The sequence below is a fragment of the Zalophus californianus genome, chromosome 8 (genome assembly GCF_009762305.2).
Source record: "Zalophus californianus isolate mZalCal1 chromosome 8, mZalCal1.pri.v2, whole genome shotgun sequence".
NCBI classification, from domain to species: Eukaryota; Metazoa; Chordata; class Mammalia; order Carnivora; family Otariidae; genus Zalophus; species Zalophus californianus.
This window is the reverse complement of record NC_045602.1, coordinates 61,085,628-61,105,844: the sequence shown is the minus strand read 5'-3', so window position 1 is coordinate 61,105,844 and position 20,217 is coordinate 61,085,628. Positions and strand designations below refer to the sequence as shown.

The window sequence follows — 20,217 nt, the reverse complement described above, 5'->3', positions numbered from 1 at the left end:
GACCCACATCCTTGCCAGTAGTTAATATTGTCAGTTTTTGTAATTTTAGTCATTCTGATAGAAGTGTGCAGTGCTTTTTATTGTTTTCATTTTAATTTCATTGATTGCTAATGAGTTTCAGTATTTTCATGTATCAGTAGTCATTTTGTGTAATCTGTTCAAACATTTATCCCTTTTAAAGTAGCTTGTCTGGGGGCGCCTGGGTGGCTCAGTTGGTTAAGCGACTGCCTTCGGCTCAGGTCATGATCCTGGAGTCCCGGGATCGAGTCCCACATCGGGCTCCCTGCTCAGCGGGGAATCTGCTTCTCCTTCTCACCCTCCTCCCTCTCATGCTCTCTGTCTCTCATTCTCTCTCTCAAATAAATAAATAAAAATCTTTAAAGTAGCTTGTCTGTATTTTGTCTTACTGATGTGAAAAAAAAAATTTTTTTTTAACTTTTTTAAGTAAACTCTACCCTCAACTCGGGGCTCAAACTCACGACCCTGAGATCAAGAGTCACATGCTCTATTGACTGAGCCAGCCAGGTGCCTCTGAAAGAGTTCTCTATATATTCTGGATATAAATCCTTTGGCTTGCCTTTTCACCTTCTTAATGGCATCTTTAGTGAACGGATGTTATTAGTATAGTTCGGTCCATCTTATCAATCTTTTCTTTCATGATTAGTGCACTTTTTGTGTCCTATTTAAGAAATCTTTTTCGGGAGAGAGTCCAAGATGGTGGAGGAGTAGGAGACCTTAGTTTTGTCTGGTCCCAGGAATTCAGGTCAATGGCTATCGAATCATTCTGAACACCTGTGTACTCAACCAGAGATCTAAGAGAAGAATTGCTGCAATTCTACAAATAGAAAAGCGACCACTTTCTGCAAGGTAGGTGTGGAGAAGTGAATCCGGGGTGATATATGGGAAGATAAGCCACGGGGGAAGGGAAACTCTGTAAGCCGGCTACTGGAAAGTGATACAGCAGGGGAGTGTAAGATCGGAACTTTCAGAAATCTGCTCCGGTGAAGGATGTCCCTGCCTGAAAGGTGCTCAGTGGGTGAAGCAGGGTGGAATCCTAGGTGGAACAGTGTGGTCTTGGGATCCTCGGAGTCACAGAAAGACCGGGGTGCCTGAGTGCAGCAGAGCTCCCAGGCATCAGAGCAGGGAAACCGGCTCCAGGGCTAGGGATTGGGAGGCCGCCGTTTTCATTCTCGTCCTCTAAAGCTGTGCAAGAAAGCCTTCAGGGAACAAAAGCTACCGGGAGCAAACCCGAGCAGATTGCTCAGCCTTGACCTGGCAAGGGCGGGGCAATTCCGCCTCCGGCAAAGACACTTGATCTGCCTCACACAAAGACACTTGAGAATCAACACAACAGGCCCCTCCCCCAGAAGATCAGCGAGAACATCCGGCCAAGACCAAGTCTACCAATCATTGAGAACTACAAAACTCTAGCGCTAGGGGAAAATAGTGTATAGAATTCATGGGGTTTTTTTCTCATGATTCTTTAGTCTTTTAATTTTAATTTTTTTCTCTTTCCTTTTCAACCAATTTATTTTATCTACTCTTTTTTAAAGTCTTCTTTAATGTTCATTTTTACAGTTACATTCTATCCTTTCAATGTATTTAATTTTATTTTTGTATATATATAAGTTTTTCTTTCTTTACAATTCTGAGGTGTAGTTTCCTCTAACAAACAAACCAAAATACACTCAGGATCCAGTGTATTGCTCTGTTCTGTCCACCTGTCTGATTATATTATTTTTATTTTATTTTATTTTATTTATTTATTTATTTAATTTGGTTTGGGGTCTCTTCTGATTTGTTTAGTGTATATTTCTCTGGGGTCATTGTTGCCATTTTAGTATTTCATTCTCTCATTCATCTATTCCTCTCTGGATAGAATGACAAGATGGAAAAACTCACCTCAAAAAAGAGAACATGGGGGCGCGCCTGGGTGGCTCAGTCGTTAAGTGTCTGCCTTTGGCTCAGGTCATGGTCCTGGGATCGAGCCCTGTGTCGGGCTCCCTGCTCCATGGGAAGCCTGCTTCTCCCTCTCCCACTCCCCCTGCTTATGTTCCCTCTCTCGCTGTGTCTCTCTCTGTCAAATAAATAAATAAAGTCTTTAAAAAAAAAAGGAGAGAACACGGGTCAGTATTGACTGCCAGGGACCTAATGAGTATGGATATAAGTAAGATGTCAGAACTAGAGTTCAGAATAACGATTATAAAGATACTAGCTGGGCTTGAAAAAAGCATAGAAGACACTAGAGAATCCCTTTCTGGAGAAATAAAAGAACTAAAATCTAATCAGGTTGAAATGAAAAAACGGTATTACGGAAGATGCAATCAAAACTGGAGGCTCTAACTGCTAGGATAATGAGGCAGGAGAGAATCAGTGATATAGAATATATATCTCCATATAAAATTATGGAGAATAAAGAAACTGAGGAAAAGAGAGATAAACAACTACTGGAGCACAAGGGGAGGATTCGAGAGATTACAAATACCATAAAGTGAAACAATATTAGAATAATTGGGGCCCCAGATGAAGACAAAAGTCGGGGGAGAGGGTATATTTGAGCAAATTATAACCGAGAACTTCCTTAATCTGGGGAAGGAAACAAACATTCAAGTCCAGGAGGCACAGAGAATCCTCCTCAAAAATGAATAAAAATGTCAGAGGGGGAGACGAACCAGGAGAGATGATGGACTCTGAAAAACAAACAGGTTTCTGGAGGGGAGGAGGGTGGGGGGATGGGTTAGCCTGGTGATGGGTATTGAGGAGGGCACATTCTGCGTGGAGCACTGGGTGTTATGAACAAACAATGAATCATGGAACAGTACACCAAAACAAATTATGTAATATATGGTGATTAACATAACAATAAAAAAATTAAAAAAAATCAATAAAAATAAGTCAACACCTAGACATATAATAGCAAAGCTTGCAAATTTCAGAGACAAAGAGAAAATCCTGAAAGCAGCTTGGAACAAGAGGTCCTCAACAGAGAACCTCATATTTCTACAGAGGTAGAAATATAAGGCTGGCAACAGACCTATTCACAGAGACCTGGCAGACCAGAAAGGACTGGCATGATATCCTCAGGGTACCAAATGAGAAAAATATACAGCCAAGAATACTTTATCCAGCAAGGCTGTCATTAAGAATAGGAGAGATAGGGGCTCCTGGGTGGCTCAGTTGGTTAAGAGACTGCCTTCGGCTCAGGTCATGATCCTGGAGTCCCAGGATTGAGTCCCGCATTGGGCTCCCTGCTCAGCAGGGAGTCTGCTTCTCCCTCAGACCCTCCCCACTCTTGTGCTCTCTCTCTCTCACTCTCTTTCTCAAATAAATAAAATCTTTAAAAAAAAAAATTATAGGAGAGATAAAGAGCTTCCAGGACAAACAGAAACTAAAAGAATTTTTGATCACTAAATCAGCCCTGCAAGAAACATTTAAGGGGATCCTTTGAGTGAAGAGAGAGCCCAAAAGTAACAGAGACCAGAAAGGAACAGAGACAATATACAAAAACAGTGACTTTACAGGTAATATAATGGCACTAAATTAATATCTTTCAATAATTACTCTGAATGTAAATGGGCTAAATCCTCCAATCAAAAGACACAGGGTATCAGATTGGATTAAAAAAGCAAGACCCATCAATATGCTGTCTACAAGAGATTCATTTTAGACCCAAAGAAGCCTCCAGATTGAAAGTGAGGGAGTGGGGAACCATTTATCATGCTAATGGACACCAAAAGAAAGCTGGGGTAGCCATCCTTACATCAGACAAATTAAATTTTAAACCATAGACTCTAATAAGAGATGAAGAGGGACAATGTATCATACTTAAAGGGTCTATCCAAAAAGAAGATCTAACAATTGTAAATATTTATGCCTCTAACATGAGAGCAGCTAATTATATAAACCAATTCATAACAAAATTAAAGAAACACATTGATAATAATACAGTAATAGTAGGGGACTTTAACACCCCAGCCACAGCAATGAACAGATCATCTAAGCAGAAGATCAACAAGGAAACAAGGGCTTTGAATGACACACTGGACCAGATGGACTTCACAGATATATTCAGAGCATTCCATCTTAAAACAACAGAATACACATTCTTCTCGAGTGCATATGGACCATTCTCCAGAATAGATCACATACTGGGTCACAAATCAGGTCTCAACTGGTACCAAAAGACTGGAATTATTCCCTGCATATTTTCATACCACAGTGCTTTAAAACTTGAACTGAGTCACAAGAGGAAATTTGGAAGGAAAACAAATGCATGGAGGTTAAAAAAAAATTCCTACTAAAGAATAAATGGATCAACCAGGAAATTAAAGAAGATTGTAAAAAAATTCATGGAAACAAATGCAAACGAAAACACAACTGTTCAAAACCTTTGGGATGCAGCAAAGGCAGTCCTAAGAGGGAAGTATATAGCAATACAAGCCTTTCTCAAGAAACAAGAAAGGTCTCAAATACACAACCTAACCTTACACCTAAAGGAGCTGGAGGAAGAACACAAATAAAGCCTAAGCCAGGCAGGAGAAAGAATTAATAAAGATTAGAGCAGAAATCAATGATCTAGAAATAAAAAAACAAAAAACAGGGGAACAAATCAAGGCAACTAGGAACCAGTTCTTTGAAAGAATAAGATCGATAAAACCCTGACTAGACTTACCAAAAAGAAAAGAGAAAGGACCCAAATTAATAAAATCATGAATGAAAGAGAGATCACAACACTGAAGAAATACAAACAATTATAAGAACATATTATGAGCAACTATATGCCAACAAATAAGGCAATCTGGAAGAAATGGATGCATTCCGAGAAACGTATAAACTACCAAAACCGAAACAGGAAGAAATAGAAAACCTGAACGGACCCATATCCAGCAAGGAAATTGAAGCAGTAATCAAAAATCTCCCACAAACAAGAGGCCAGGGCTGGGTGGCTTCCCAGGGGAATTCTACCAAACATTTAAAGAAGAATTAATACCTATATATTTCTGAAGCTGTTTCAAAAAATAGAAATGGAAGGAAAACTTCCAAACTCATTTCATGAAGCCAGCATTACCTTGATCCCAAACCCGACAAAGACCCCACCAAAAAGGAGAATTACAGACCTATATCCCTGATGAACATGGATGCAAAAATTCTCACCAAGATACTAGCCAACAGGATCCAACGTACATTAAAGGGATTATCCACCACGACCGAGTGGGATTTATTCCTGGGTGCAGGGGTGGTTCAACATCTGCATATCAATCAAGGTGATACACTACGTTAATAAAAGAAAGGACAAGAACCATATGATCCTCTCAATCGATGCAGAAAAAGCATATGACAAAATACAGCATCTTTTCTTGATTAAAATTCTCCACAGTGTAGGGATAGAGGGAACATACCCCTATATCATAAAAGCCGTATATGAAAAGCCCACAGCAAATATCATTCTCAATAGAGACAAACTGAGAGCTTTTTTTCCCTAAGCTCAGGAACACGACAGGGATGTCCACTCTCACCACTGTGTTCAACATAGTACTAGTCCTAGCCTCAGCAATCAGACAACAAAAAGAAATAACAGGCTCCCAAATAGGCAAAGAAGTCAAAATCTCACTTTTTGCAGATGACATGATACTCTATGTGGAAAAACCAAAAGACTCCACCCCAAAATTGCTAGAACTCATACAGGAATTCAGCAAAGTGGCAGGATATAAATCAATGCACAGAAATCAGTTGCATTTCTATACACTAACAATGAGACAAAAGAAAGAAATTAAGGACTCAATCCCATTTATAATTGCACCAAAACCCAGAAGATACTGAAGAATAAACCTAACCAAAGAGGTAAAGGATCTGTACTTAGAAAACTATAGAACACTCATGAAAGAAATTGAGGAAGACAAAAAGAAATGGCAAAACATTCCATGGTCATGGATTGGAAGAATAAATATCGTTAAAATGTCAGTGTTGCCTAGAGCAATCTATATATTCAATGCAATTGCTATCAAAATGCCATCAACTTTTTTCACAGAGCTGGAACAAATAATCCTAAAATTTGTATGGAACCAGAAAAGACCCTGAATAGCCAAAGGAACGTTGAAAAAAAAAGCCAAAGCTGGGGCATCACAATTCCAGACTTTAAGTTATATTACAAAGCTGAAATCATCAGGACAATATGGTACTGGCACAAAAACAGACACATAGATCAGTGGAACAGAATAGAGAGCCCAGAAATGGACCCTCAACTCTATGGTCAACTAATCTTCGACAAAGCAGGAAAGAATATCCAATGGAAAAAAGACAGTCTCTTCAACAAATGGTGTTGGGAAAATTGGACAGCCACATGCAGAAGAATGAAAACGGGCCATTTTCTTACAGCATACACAAAAATAGACTCAAAATGGATGAAAGACCTAAATGTGAGGCAGGAATCCATCAAAATCCTAGAGGAGAACACAGGTAGTAACCTCTTTGACCTCAGCCGCAGTAACTTCTGGCTAGACATATTTCCAAAGGCAAGGGAAACAAAGGCAAAAATGAACTCTTGGGACTCCATCAAGATAAAAAGCTTTGCACAGCAAAGGAAATAGTCGACAAAACCAAAAGACATCTGACAGAATGGAAGAAGATATTTGCAAATGTCTTACCAGATAAAGGGCTAGTATCCAAGATTTATAAAGAACTTATTGAACTCAACTCCCAGAACAAATAATCCAATCAAGAAATCAGCAGAAGACATGAACAGACATTTCTCCAAAGAAGACATCCAAATGGCCAATAGACACATGAAAAGATGTTCAACATCACTCAGCATCAGGGAAATAAAATCAGAACCACAATGAGATACCACCTCACACTAGTCAGAATGTCCAAAATTAACAAGTCAGGAAATGACAGATGTTGGCAAGGATGTGGAGAAAGGTGAACCCTCTTACAGTGACGGTGGGAATGCAAGCTGATGCAGCCACTCTGGAAAACAGTCTGGAGGTTCCTCAAAAAGTTGAAAATAGAGCCACCCTATGACCCAGCAATTACACTACTAGGTATTTACCCCAAAGATACAAATGTAGTGATCTGAAGGGGTACCTGCACCCCAATGTTTATAGCAGCAATGTCCACAATAGCCAAACTATGAAAAGAGCCCAGATGTCCATTGACAGATGAATGGATAAAAAAGATGTGGTATATATATATATACAATGGAATATTATGCAGCCATTGAAACACTGAAATCTTGGGGCGCCTGGGTGGCTCAGTTGGTTAAGCGACTACCTTCGGCTCAGGTCATGATCCTGGAGTCCCGGGATCGAGTCCCACATCGGGCTCCCTGCTCAGCAGGGTGTCTGCTTCTCCCTCTGACCCTCCTCCCTCTCGTGCTCTCTATATCTCATTCTCTCTCAAATAAATAAATAAAATCTTTAAAAAAAACATTTAAAAAAAAGAAACACTGAAATCTTGCCATTTGCAATGACATGGATGGAACTAGAGGGTATTATGCTAAGTGAAATAAGTCAACCAGAGAAAAACAATCATCATATGGTCTCACTCATATATGGAATTTATGAAACAAAACAGAGTATCAAAGGGGAAGAGAGGGAAAAATAAAAAAAGACGAAATCAGAGAGGGAGACAAACCGGTAATCATAGGAAACAAACTGAGGGTTGCTGGAGGGGAGGAGAGTGGGGGGATGGGGTAACTGGGTGATGGACATTAAGGAGGGCATGGGATATGATGAGCAGTGGGTGTTATATAAGACTGAGGGATCACTGAACTCTACCTCTGAAACTAATACTACACTATACATTAATTAATTGAATTTAAATAAAAAATAAAATAAAATCTTACCAAAAAAAGCAAGCAAGAAAGATCATTGCTATGTTAAAGCAAAGCTATCCATGGGGCGCCTGGGTGGCTCAGTCGTTAAGCGTCCGCCTTCGGCGCAGGTCATGATCCCAGGGTCCTGGGATGGAGCTGCTCTGGCAGGAAGCCTGCTTCTCCCTCTCCCACTCCCCCTGCTTGTGTTCCCTCTCTTGCTGTCTCTCTGTGTCAAATAAATAAATAAAATCTTTTAAAAAAAAGCAAAGCTATCCTTGTCCCTTACTGCCAGGAATGACGCATACCCAATGGCACTGTGTATACAAAACTGCATTACAATGTATTAGACCTGAGGGGGATTTCTTTGATATGAAGCCTCTTTGAGACAGAATCATCAAGGCCCAGCTTGTTTGTGTACATGCCAGAAGCACACTCTGAAGAAAACCTGCAGTGGAATGGATGGAGTCTGTGTTCCTCAGTTCGGAAGACAGAATTAGGAGCTGGGAGTAGCAACAGCCTCATCTAAAGAATTTACTCCAAGATCTGAATTAATTTTCACCATCCCAACAGATAAAGGCTAATTTGGGATTCTGTAGCTATGAAGAATGAGCCTAGCAGCATCCTTTGAAAAAATACTTTGGAAATGTCCCTGATTTATTTAAAATGCCAGGGATGCATTCAGCAACAAAATGCTATGACAAATCATGACAAAGACCCTAAAGAATTTTCACAACAGCCTTTCGTGGCATCCAGAGCAGCACCAGCAGTTCCTGGTAGGACTCTCGTTTGCCACACCATACCCAACACTGGACGAGGAAACGATACACCTGATTAATTCAGGAAATCAAAGTAATAAAACTGCCAGCAACAATGCGGCCAAGTGATTAAAAGAAGGCTGGTTGAAAATTTAAACACCCTTTTTACTCATTAATCTCCAACTGCTAAAGACAAACAAAAAGCAAAATTAACATGATTGTAAACTAAGCACTTGTGTCCTGTGGCTACCGTGTTAGCCTGCTGAGAGGGAATGGGCTGATCAAAGCCGGGGAGTCCACAGAGAACCGTGGGTAAGAGCGGCTTCGGGGAGCGCACAGCCAGGATCCATTACCAGTCCTGGTTCAGAAACAGGTGAGCACCGTAATTAATCTTGCCTTCAATTTGGAGAGAAGCAGGAAACCTACCTGCTCTGTCCACTGAGTTTATATGTTAATCCCCCGAGCTCTGGGAAGAAGATTTAAATTGGTGTAAAGACTTTTCCTGCCCTTCTGAATGTGTAGGGGAGAAACAATTGGGAGGGGTTGCTGAGGTCCCTAACTTCAGGCAGTTAAGCCAGCCCCCAGGAAAGCTGTTGATTGCTACCTTGCTTGGTTTGACGCATCTAAGTCCACAGAGCAAAGTCTCTTCCAATGAAGCTAGCAGGTTTTTTAATGCAAGAAAATACTCGGAGACACAAGGGGCCTCACCCCACAAACATAAACCATGAAAATCCAGATACTTGGAATTGGAATTCCTCTTCAGGGCAAACTCATCTATCAATGGACTCTTGAATTGCTTAAAGCATATCTAGGACTTTACATATTATTCTAGATACAGAAAAATGAATAGGCACCTGTTTTGTCCCTTCTCTGCCCTGAATTCATACTATTTTTTTTAAAGATTTTATTTATTTATTTGACAGAGAGAGACACAGCAAGAGAGTGAACACAAGCGGGGGGAGTGGGAGAGGGAGAAGCAGGCCTCCCGCCAAGCAGGGAGCCCGATGTGGGGCTTGATCCCAGGACCCTGAGACTACGACCTGAGCCGAAGACAGACGCTTAACAACTGAGCCACCCAGGAGCCTCTGCACTGAATTCATATTAAAAAAACAAAAACAAAAAACAATAAATTGTACAAACAAGTGGCATGCCTGGGTGGCTCAGTCAGTTAAGCGTCTGCCTCTGGCTCAGGTCAAGATCTCAGGGTCCTGGGATGGAGCCCCGAGTCGGGCTCCCTGATCTGTTTAGGGAGCCTGCTTCTCCCTCTCCCTCTACCTGCCACTCCCCCTGCTTGTGCTCTCTCTCTCTCTCTTTCTGTTGAATGAATAAAATCTTTTTTAAAAATTGTACAAACAGGGGACGCCTGGGTGGCTCAGTCAGTTGAGTGTCTGCCTCTCTCTCTTTCTGGCAAATGAATGAATAAAATCTTTTTTTAAAAAGTTGTACAAACAGGGACGCCTGGGTGGCTCAGTCGTTAAGCCTCAGCCTTTGGCTCAGGTCATGATCCCAGGGTCCTGGGATCGAGTCCCACATCGGGCTCCCTGCTCAGCAGGAAGCCTGCTTCTCTCTCTCCCACTCCCCCTGCTTGTGTTCCTGCTCTCACTATCTGTCAAATAAATAAATAAAATCTTAAAAAAAAAAAGACAGAAGCAAATACTCTCCTGTCTCCTCTTTTAAGGGCGATGGCTCTACTGTCATGATCTTATTGCCTACTGAGGGCTCCATCTCCAGAACTGGAGGGCAGGGTGGGGAATGGAGTCAAACACATACTCTGTAACAGGACCCATATCAATTTCTGACAACTTCCAACTCCTATCTGTTCAAAATCAACTGAGCAGCACTGGACATGAATCCATTGAGAGCAAATTCAACCACATATTTTATTTTTGTTGTTCAGCGTGGGTAGGGAGTCTCTGCGTGGTCACTACCTATCACGCAACAGGGCTTAGGGTGAATTCCACATGGTCATTCAGCTTGAGTTAAGGAACAGGCCTTAATGGGGGAAATTAGAAGCCAAGAGTCAGAAAGAGAAGATGGCCTAGTCTAGCTCTTCCAGACATCCCAGAGAGAAGGATGCTATGGCTAGGTGCTATGTGTGTTCCAATGGAAGATCATGTCCCCAAGATGGTATCTTCTTAGAGTAAACTTGTGAGAAAGCAGCCTCGTCAGAATGTGGGCAAAGAGATTATTCAGAGCCAGGGTGACTGACCTTAGGTGCCAGCTGCCCAACAGCTGGGGATCTCAGGGACCCCTAAGAAGTTGTAGCCCTGGGGCACCTGGGTGGCTCAGTCGTTAAGAGGCTGCCTTCGGCTCAGGTCATGATCCTGGAGTCCTGGGATCGAGCCCCGCATCAGGCTCCCTGCTCGGTGGGAAGCCTGCTTCTCCCTCTCCCACTCCTTCTGCTTATGCTCTCTCACTCTCTCTCTCTCTCTTTGTCAAATAAATAAATAAAATCTTAAAAAAAAAAGAAGAAGAAGAAGTTGTAGCCCCTTTTGCAATGGGTAGAAAGCCCTCCTGGGAAGCTAAGTGTGAGCACAACTGCTCCTGCTGGTAGAAGGGTAGACCCTAGTTCTTTCTGGCACAATATGTGGGCATCCCCAGCCTCAGTTTCCAAGGTCATTTTTGGATGATCCTACCTGAAATACCATACTCTTCTAGTCATATTTTAAAAGGTGTTAGTCATAACCTGCTAATGACCAGTGTGAGCAATACTCTGCTACAACAATCTGCCAGGTAAAGGAAATGCTTTGAGTTAATAAAGGTGGTTCAGAGATGGAAAGGTTCCAACAGAATACTTACATAACATTCAGACACATCAGAATATTAAGTTAGAGGCAGAAGGCAAAGTGGAAATTGTCTACCAATTAGTGCAAAAAGATGAAGAGATGATGAGATGAGGAAAGACATAAGGGAAAATAATATTGGAAATCAATTCCTTCAACAAATCTTTATTAAACACATGTTAAGTTCTGAGGATGAGCTGGTGAGCAAGACAGATATACCCTACTTGTGCTATAGGCAGCCCAGTAGATATTTAAAAAGCTAAAATAACAATTTTTAAAAATTTTTTCCCTGAATTACTTGCATGAACATTTAACATTCTCCGAAGTTGCAATTCTGTTTACCTGAACAAACAAACAAAAAAAGAGCTAATTGATGGGTGGAACAGAAGCAATTTTTAAGTAAAAAAAAGGGGGAACTTAATCTGATCTTTTAAAAAGTAGTCAGAAAACATTGTTAATGTTCATTATGTTCCAGACACATTTTAGGAAAAAGACGGCCATACAAAGGCCTATTTGGACAGAATTTTTAGACTTCAAAGATAAGAATTTTACAAGTGTTTAAGACTCACCAGGTAACAATAAAGCACCATCTACCAAGCTTTGAAGGACATGTTTTCAAATATGCCAGAACTAGGAAAATGTACCTCCTTTCTGAATAAGCTATTTCAAGACTCATTCCAGAGCAAGAGATGATCAGAAGGAAAAACTCAAGCAGAGGGAGGTTGCAGCTGAAACAGACCAGCAGAAAGCCCTGAGAAAATCTCATTTGTAGGGGTGAGTCTGGATTACTGGTATAAAGACAGTTATACTACAAGGAAAATGGACAAAACATTTGAATCCACTGAGTAAGAAATATAAATTGCTAGTGAAATACCACTGATTAGGGATATGTAAAACCACAAAGAAACACCACTTTCCCACCTATCATATTGACTTAAAAAAATTTTTTTTAAACACTAGCCAAGGAACCAGCTTGACAGAGGAACCCACTGACCAAAGTTGGGACAATTTTAGCATCAAAAGAACCATGACTGTAATTGATTGAAACATGCTAACTATATTAAAAAATGAGTCCATATGAAACTCAAAATAAATAAATAAATAAATAAAAGGAATAAAATAATCAAGCAAATAAACAAGAACTTCTTTGAAGGTGGCCATTATACCAAGTTCTTAACTCTAGAAGGGAAAGGAATATTTTTCCTTTGCAGTAGGAATCATATTGATATTGCAGAATAACCTAATAGTCCTAGTCAATGAAGAAAAGCTCTTCTTTCCAGAAAAATGCCAGCTATAAATGTAGACAGAATTGGAAAATCACAATTTTCCTCTAAGGAAATAATTAAACCAATACCATCAACAGATGCTGAAACCATTAGGTGAAAGGTTGATGGACAGCTGGATATTCACCTAGTGCCAAAGTTATCACCCCACAGATTACTATTTAGTTCCAAGATGACTGTCAGTACCTAAACCCAGTAGTCAATCTTACTATGACCAATGATGGGACTACCAGAGGTTCATAATGTGACTCCTGGTGTGATGCAGTGTTTAGCCTGAATCTAATCAAGCGTTTAGATCCAACTTCCAATAGGTGGCCCTCTTTAAGCCTCCCTAAATCCCTTGGCCCCTCTGTATTTCAATGATCTCTGTATATATGTTTGTCCTCCTCCACTAGACTGTGAACTCTGAAGGACAGGAATTATCTCTACTGCCTGACACATAGTAGGTGCTTTTAGTTCTACAATAGAAGAATATCACTTATATTTGATTGTTTCCTCACTAAACTCTGATCTTCATAAGGTTAAAGAATACATCTGGTTTTATGCACCGTTAAGCTGCTAGTGCCTAACAATGCTTGGTTTTCAATAAATATTTTTGAATGAATGAATGAATAATTTTATAAGTAATCACCTCTATTTCCTATGACTCTGAGTCACATTCCGAGAAAAAGCAGCTTCTTGACATCCTTTTCCTTGTAATGATTTAGTTTATTAAATTATTTCTTGTATTTATCCTCCTATTGCAAACTGCTAGCGATTCTCCTTTCAACCCCCCCTCAACTGCCACAATGTCATAAATCAGGGGGACGTAGAGATGAAGTGAACAGATTAGCCTCCAATTTACAAGTTTGCTTTTCCCTGGGATAATTGTAGTCACACGTTCCTCGGTGTGACCCTATCACGACAAAATCTCGAGTGGATTGATTACGTATGATTATGACTAATTAAAGATGTAGGATAACGGAAGAGTTAAACCAGTATTTGCTAGGCAAGGTTGTGATCTTTTTTTAAAAATATAGTCTTTCATTAGTGAAACAAGGAAAATATGTTCCTAATTACATTCCAAGCGGTTTGCTTGGATTGACAGTCCCACGGACAAAGGAGGGTACAAAACGCTCCTTCCGACCGGCGTTTACAGCCAGAGCCTGTGCCCCCGCCCGTGGGCGGGGCCCCCGGAACCTCCCGGGACCAAAAGGAGGAGGGGGCGGGGTCGAGGGCGGGTCCAGGCCTCCAGGGGCGGGGCCGCAGCGGGCGAGGGGCAGGCTGGGAAGCGGCGCCATATTGGCGTCGGCCGCGCTGTATTGTCATAAATAGAGCCGGTTTTGTGGTGTTTTCACTACTCGGTTGGATGCCTCGGCCGTAGTAAGTGAGAAAGTGAGCGAGCAAGCGAGCTACAAGCGACCGGAGGAAAGTCGACAGGAGGAGAAAGGAAGAGCAAGAACTTGACTCCAGAGAGAACGATACTCGCCGGTGAGGGAGACGCAGGAAGCGATGAAAGAGATGTCTGCGTAAGTGGTGGGGGGCGGCGGTTGGGGGCGAAGCGGAGAAGAGTGGGTTTAGGGTGGTCGGCCCGGGACCGGTGTCCGTTCCCTGCCCCTCGCGCCCTGCCTGGAGCTCGCCCGAGTAGTCTCCTTCCCCGTTCCTGGCCGGTCGGCAAGGGCACCTCCCTGCACCCGGAGGCTCACCTGGCCACCCCTGCACAGACTCGGGGACTCCTGGAGCCCCCATCTGCCCTCGCCTGTCCCGCCTCGGAGGACGCCCCCAGACAAGGGAGTGGCGGGAGAGGCGCGGGTGTCCGTGGGGAGAAATTGTCGGTCACTCTCTGCCCCCAGCACTGTCTGAGCTCGTCTCTGCTCCTGTCTGCATTGGCGCAAATACCATCCCCCTACCTCCCCCTCCTCCCTCCCGACCGGCTGTCTCCTGGTCTTCAGGAGTGAATGACCTATCCCAGCCCATGCGTTTCTTTTTAATAAAAGCTATGATCTTTTCGCCCTCCCCCGGCCTCCCCCACCGGCCCACAGTATATCTACCGGTCTATACCTCCTGCTCACACATTGATAAGTCAGAAACGGTTTTCGTGTTTGGCAAGATTTTGTTGTAGCCCTTAACATTTTGGTTTATTAGGAAATAATTTAGACAAAAATGCAGAGAATAACATAAGCATCAATTGTGTAGTCAACATCCATCTCTCCCAAAGCATAACATCCTATATGTGTGTGGGGGTGTGTGTACACATACATATCTCTATTTAAAAGAAATCAAGCATTACAGATATGTCTTAAAGATTCTCTTACCTCCTGTTATTCCATTCACCACCCTCCCCAGAGTTCCTCACAGTCCTGAACTTGATGTTTATTGCTGCGTTCTTAAAAATACTATTACAACATATGTAAGTGTCCATAATAACGGGCATTGTTTTACTTCTTTTTAAGCTTTTTATAACTAGTATCGGACGTCATTTGGCAACTTCTTTAGGCAACATAGTATCTTTGAACTTTGTCCATGTTAATATTTTCAACTCTTATTAATTCATAATAATTACTGTATTGTATTCCATTGTAGGGATACACCCTATTTTAGTCCTTTTCCTGTTAGTGATTATTTGAGGTTGTTTCTAAGTTTTTAATGTTACAGTGTGGCAGTGAACATTCTTGTACATGTTTCCTTGTACACTTGTACTAGAATTTATCTAGGGTGTTTACTTATAAGTGAAATTGATGAGTTGAAGGGAATGTGGGATTCTTTTGCTTGGCTTCCCCCCCACCCATGAGGGAGGTTCAGAACCATAGATTTGGAATTTTAGTTCTAGTAGGGTAGGAAGCTTTGATAGCCAACTTTTTCAGCATACAGATAAGAAAGGGGGACCCAAGATCATAGTATCAGAACAAAGGTATTTGTTCAAGGGAGAATGGAGTGGTGGAAAGATCTTGGGATTTGGAGTTCAGATTCTGGCTCTTCCTATCCCTTGGATCTTGGGTACTTACCTATAAAATGGCATTTATTCGGCACCTACCTCTTAGGGTTGTTGTCAAAATTAATTGAATAATCACATATAATCAGTCTGTCCCATCCATTTACCATACATATTTAAACACACAGACAATACCAAAATAGCTCTCTTAGAGGTAAAAAGCTAAATCTTTAAAAAGAAGTTACTTGAAGTAGCTAATTGAAATTTTGTTCCACAGGAAAATTAATAACAGAAAGAAATTAAAGTTGCTAGTATTGGTGTTTCCCTTTTGTTTCTTTGAATCATTTATGAAGATATATAGGCTATTTTATCTTCGGTTTGATTCTCCCTCCTTACCTAATGAAATCTTTAGCTAAAGAGCATGCCTTCCTCTGAGAACTTAGTGGCAATAAGTCAGTGTTTTGACCAGTTAAAATTCAAAAACAATCACTACTGTATTTTCGTGTTGTTGTTTACAGAGCTAATTTATTCATTTAGAAGACTGTTATCTTTTTTTAAAGATTTTTATTTATTTGAGAGAGAGAGAGAGAATGAGAGATGGAAAGCACGAGAGGGAAGAGGGTCAGAGGGAGAAGCAGACTCCCCACTGAGCAGGAAGCCCGATGCGGGACTCGATCCCGGGACTCCAGGATCATGACCTGAGCCGAAGGCAGTCGCTCAACCAACTGAGCCACCCAGGCGCCCCGACTGTTCTTTTATATTTTGAGATTACATTCTTACTTTTGTTGTTAAGGGTCCTGAACATCGAATGGTGAAGATAGATGGTAGGGTTAGTTGGTTATTGTGTACATTTATTTTTACTTTCTTAGGAAAATAAAAAGTTTTACCGACCCATGTTGGTCCCAAAATTTATTTTGAAATTACTGAAATCCAAACTCAGAAATTCGATTGTACTTTATTCAAGACTATAATTTTCTGATAGCTAGAATCTTTTGGAGGTTGGCTTGTATTGTGCCGATAAAAGTGTAAAGAATTTGATAGTTATTTAGTGTGAAAATGGTCTGGGTGCCAATCTAAATGTAGAGAACAATTAACTAGAGTCACAAAACGTTAGGACTATAAATTCTGATTTCAGCAAAGGATGTTAATGGAAGTTTCTCAAGGACAAATCTAGTTGTGATTTCTTTTTAAACGCCAGGATATTTCACAAGGACCTTCTAATGGGATGTTTTTGTTTCTTTCCTGAGGGGGGAAAACATTGTTCTTACTCAGAGCTTTCTTTCAAGTGGCTGACTGCTTTTCAAAGATTGAATATAGATGGTACTTGACTTAAGTCCGCAGGGTGTAGTGGAGGTGGCTCTGGCCCAGCTCCCATTCAGGCTTTTTGCATTTGAGCTAAGTGGTGCTGGCACAGTTGTCCTGATGCCAACACATGCTGCTTTTGGCTTGAAAAGACATCCTAACCATGAAAGCTGGAGGCAGTATGAATAGCCCTTCATCAAAATAAACACAAAATACCCTTCCCCCCCTCCAAAAAGTGCCTGCCCCAACCAAAGTACTAAGTAAACTTTTAAGGTAGCTAAATTAATGAGTGGATTGAGAGATTAAATATATCAGTATGATATGATACTTTAAATTTTTTCTGCTGTTTCATTTTTCTTGAACAGAAACACCATGCTGGACAGCCAGCGTCAACAAAAGCATTATGGAATCACTTCTCCAATTAGTTTGGCATGTCCTAAAGAAATTGATCATATTTACACACAGAAATTAATTGATGCCATGAAACCCTTTGGAGTATTTGAAGATGAGGAAGAATTGAACCACAGGTATGTCATTTAAAAATGCAAAATATTTTACAGTATGTTATTTAATCATTAATTATGCAAATATAAAGTACCTCCCATGCCCCTGCCTAGGGATACAAAAAATGACAAAATGAAGAGAAATTTTGGCCCTCATGGAGCTTATATTTTAGGTGGAGATTAGGGGAAGAGACTAACAATTAGCCAGATAAATAAAATAAATACAATGTTACAGATGGCAAATGCTGCTGAGAAAAATGAAGCTGGAAGTGGAGGTTATCTGGAAGGCGTTATTGACATTTGAGTGGAATTTTCTTTTTTTTTTTTTAAGATTTTATTTATTTATTTGACAGAGAACAGTAAGAGAGGGAACACAAGCAGGGAGAGTGGGAGAGGGAGAAGCAGGCTTCCCGCCGAGCAGGGAGCCCGATGCAGGGCTTGATCCCAGTACCCTGGGATCGTGACTTGAGCCAAAGGCAGATGCTCAACGACTGAGCGAAATTTTCAAAGTGAGAGAGGGAACTATGTAGATATTTGAGGGAAGAGCATTCTAGGCAGAAGGTTTGAGGTGGGAGTGTACCTGGTATATTTAAGGAATTACACAGTAAGTAACCTGGGTGTCCAGAGCAGAGTGATTAAGCAGGTGAATATGAGCTTAAAGAACATGAGGTGGGAAGTTGCTTGGAGAGCAAGGTCACTTAGGACCTTTAAGTCACTATAAAAATTCTGGCTTTTACTCTGAGTCAAATTGGAAGCCATTAGGTTTTTGAGCAGAAGATTGACATGATTTACTCATGTTTTAACACAATCACTCTGGCTGCTATATTGAGAATAGCCTGAAGAGGGATCAAGGGCACAAGTCAGGAGACTGGTTAGGAGGCTATTATAAAGATCCAGGGAGGAAAGGATGGGGGTGTTGAACTAAGGGGGATGTTAGTGGAGGTGATAAGAAGTAGAGTTGTGGATATATTTTAAAGGTAGTGTTGTTTAATGACTGGAATATGTGTGAGAGAGAGAGAGGTTAAGGATGATGCCAAGGTTTTGGGTCTTAGCACCTCAAAGGATGGAATTCCATTACCCAGAGAAGGCTGAGGGAGAAGCAAGTTTGGATATCTCAGGAATTTCATTTTTTATATGTTATCCTTGAGATGTCTAAACTCTACTTTTCTTCTCTCTCTTTTTTTTAATGTGGATTTACATATGCTATTGGTTGAAAGTTTGGTTTAATATCAAACTGCTGTTATTAAGTGATACTATTTCATAAAAATTAGCCAATATTTAATTTACCCATTTTAATTATCCAAAGATCTATGACTGTAGGTGAGAGAATGCTAACCTCTACCACCACATTGAATTGATTTTATTCCATAGTAAGGCCAAGAAAGTTGACAATTCAGTTGGCCTCTGCAGACTTACTGAAGGTAATTTTGATTTTTTTATTAGGCTTTTTGAACTTTGAGAATAGCTCAAAGACCAAAATACTATCATCACATTTATCATTTCTTTGGAACTCTTAGGGACCTAAGAATGTCAAAGAGATGTGCCATGTATCAATAGATGTGACAGCATTAGCCCATGTATAATGTGCTTTTACTCTTAACACCAACATAAAGGTTCTGCCTATATGTTTAACTACTTTTTTAAATACTGTTTTTGGGTTTTCTTAGTTTTAATCTAAAGGATTTTTTTTTTTTATTATAGACTCGTTGTTCTTGGTAAATTGAACAATTTAGTAAAAGAATGGATTTCTGATGTCAGTGAGAGTAAGGTAAGGCTCTAAACTACATTGAATTCAGTTTCATTATGTCCTCTTCATTAGTCCTGGTAATAGGATGCAGGAGTTGAGAATAATCTGTAATAGGCTTTTGGTATACTTGGTAATGAATTGGTCTAGACAGTTGAGTCTCTAAATAATGATAATGAGATAAATGAGAATTTACCCCAGTATCTAGCTACAATTCTACATAGATTTCCTGCTTGAATTAGATGTAGTTTACCAAAATTTAAATATCAAGGGATTTTACTTTAAAAGCCAGATTTCAGACATCTTGTGAAATACCAGATCTGGCAACATTGGGCCTACCTTTGCGCAAGGCAGGAAGAGGCTTGAATGGATTTGGGCTCCTGCCCTCCATTGCCTTGTGGCCCCACCAATGCCTGCTCTCTCTCTGACACAGCACCTGTCATTTATCAGTTTCTGTGTTTCTTATGTATACCTTACATTTGCATACTTTCCTGACCCCTGAGACATAGGAGTTTGCAAATCCTAATTTATAATTATGCAACTTTTTTCCCCTCCAGTACCTTAACTATTTTTCTTCTAAAAAAAGTTACATTTTTCTTGCTTAGAGTATTTTGAATGTAATTGAATTTTCATATGTCTGAGAATCATCACTGAATATTATTTTACTGGCTGTACTAAATTGAAGTAGGGTGTGTGCAAGTGGGTGACACTATTTGCCCCTTCCCTGAGTGGCCCAAACTGTTGTATTTTAAGTTTTTGTTTGGTTTTTATAATTTTTATAGTTTTCCTGTCTTTCCCTTAACAATTAGCTGGAAGTTAATATATTACAGCAGTCAGTGTGTCTCTCTGTAAACTCTTTCTGATCTTAATCTGCCTGGATTTAGAAATTAGATAAGCATCTGTTAGAATTCTTTCTATTGTAAATTTTAGTATTTCTTTCTGTACCTATGGTACATGTTTAAAATTGTTTTGTGTTTTTTTTTTTTCCAACAATGGACTCAGAATAAGGTCATGGGACTCTGCTAAGTCTGCAGTCATTGGGTTTAAATAAATGGTCTTTATGTTGTTTACTTTTGCTGCCAAACAGCTATCTGACTCATTTCTGAACTCTCAGGGTTATCAG

At 40.5% G+C, this 20,217-nt stretch overlaps 1 protein-coding gene across 4 annotated transcripts in view; it reads left to right on the top strand.

Moving 5' to 3' along the window:
* Window positions 1-13,902: 13,902 nt before the first annotated feature.
* PAPOLG (poly(A) polymerase gamma) overlaps window positions 13,903-20,217 on the top strand; it is a 29,534-nt gene continuing 23,219 nt past the window's right edge. For all 4 annotated transcript variants that reach the window (XR_003524632.1, XM_027621859.1, XM_027621858.1 and 1 more), the window contains exons 1-3: window positions 13,903-14,142; window positions 17,213-17,374; window positions 19,052-19,118. Coding sequence is in view for 3 of the 4 variants with exons in the window: in XM_027621859.1 (XP_027477660.1) it covers window positions 14,126-14,142; window positions 17,213-17,374; window positions 19,052-19,118 (246 nt within the window). In the remaining variant the exon portion in view is untranslated. The remainder of the gene's footprint in view (window positions 14,143-17,212; window positions 17,375-19,051; window positions 19,119-20,217) is intronic.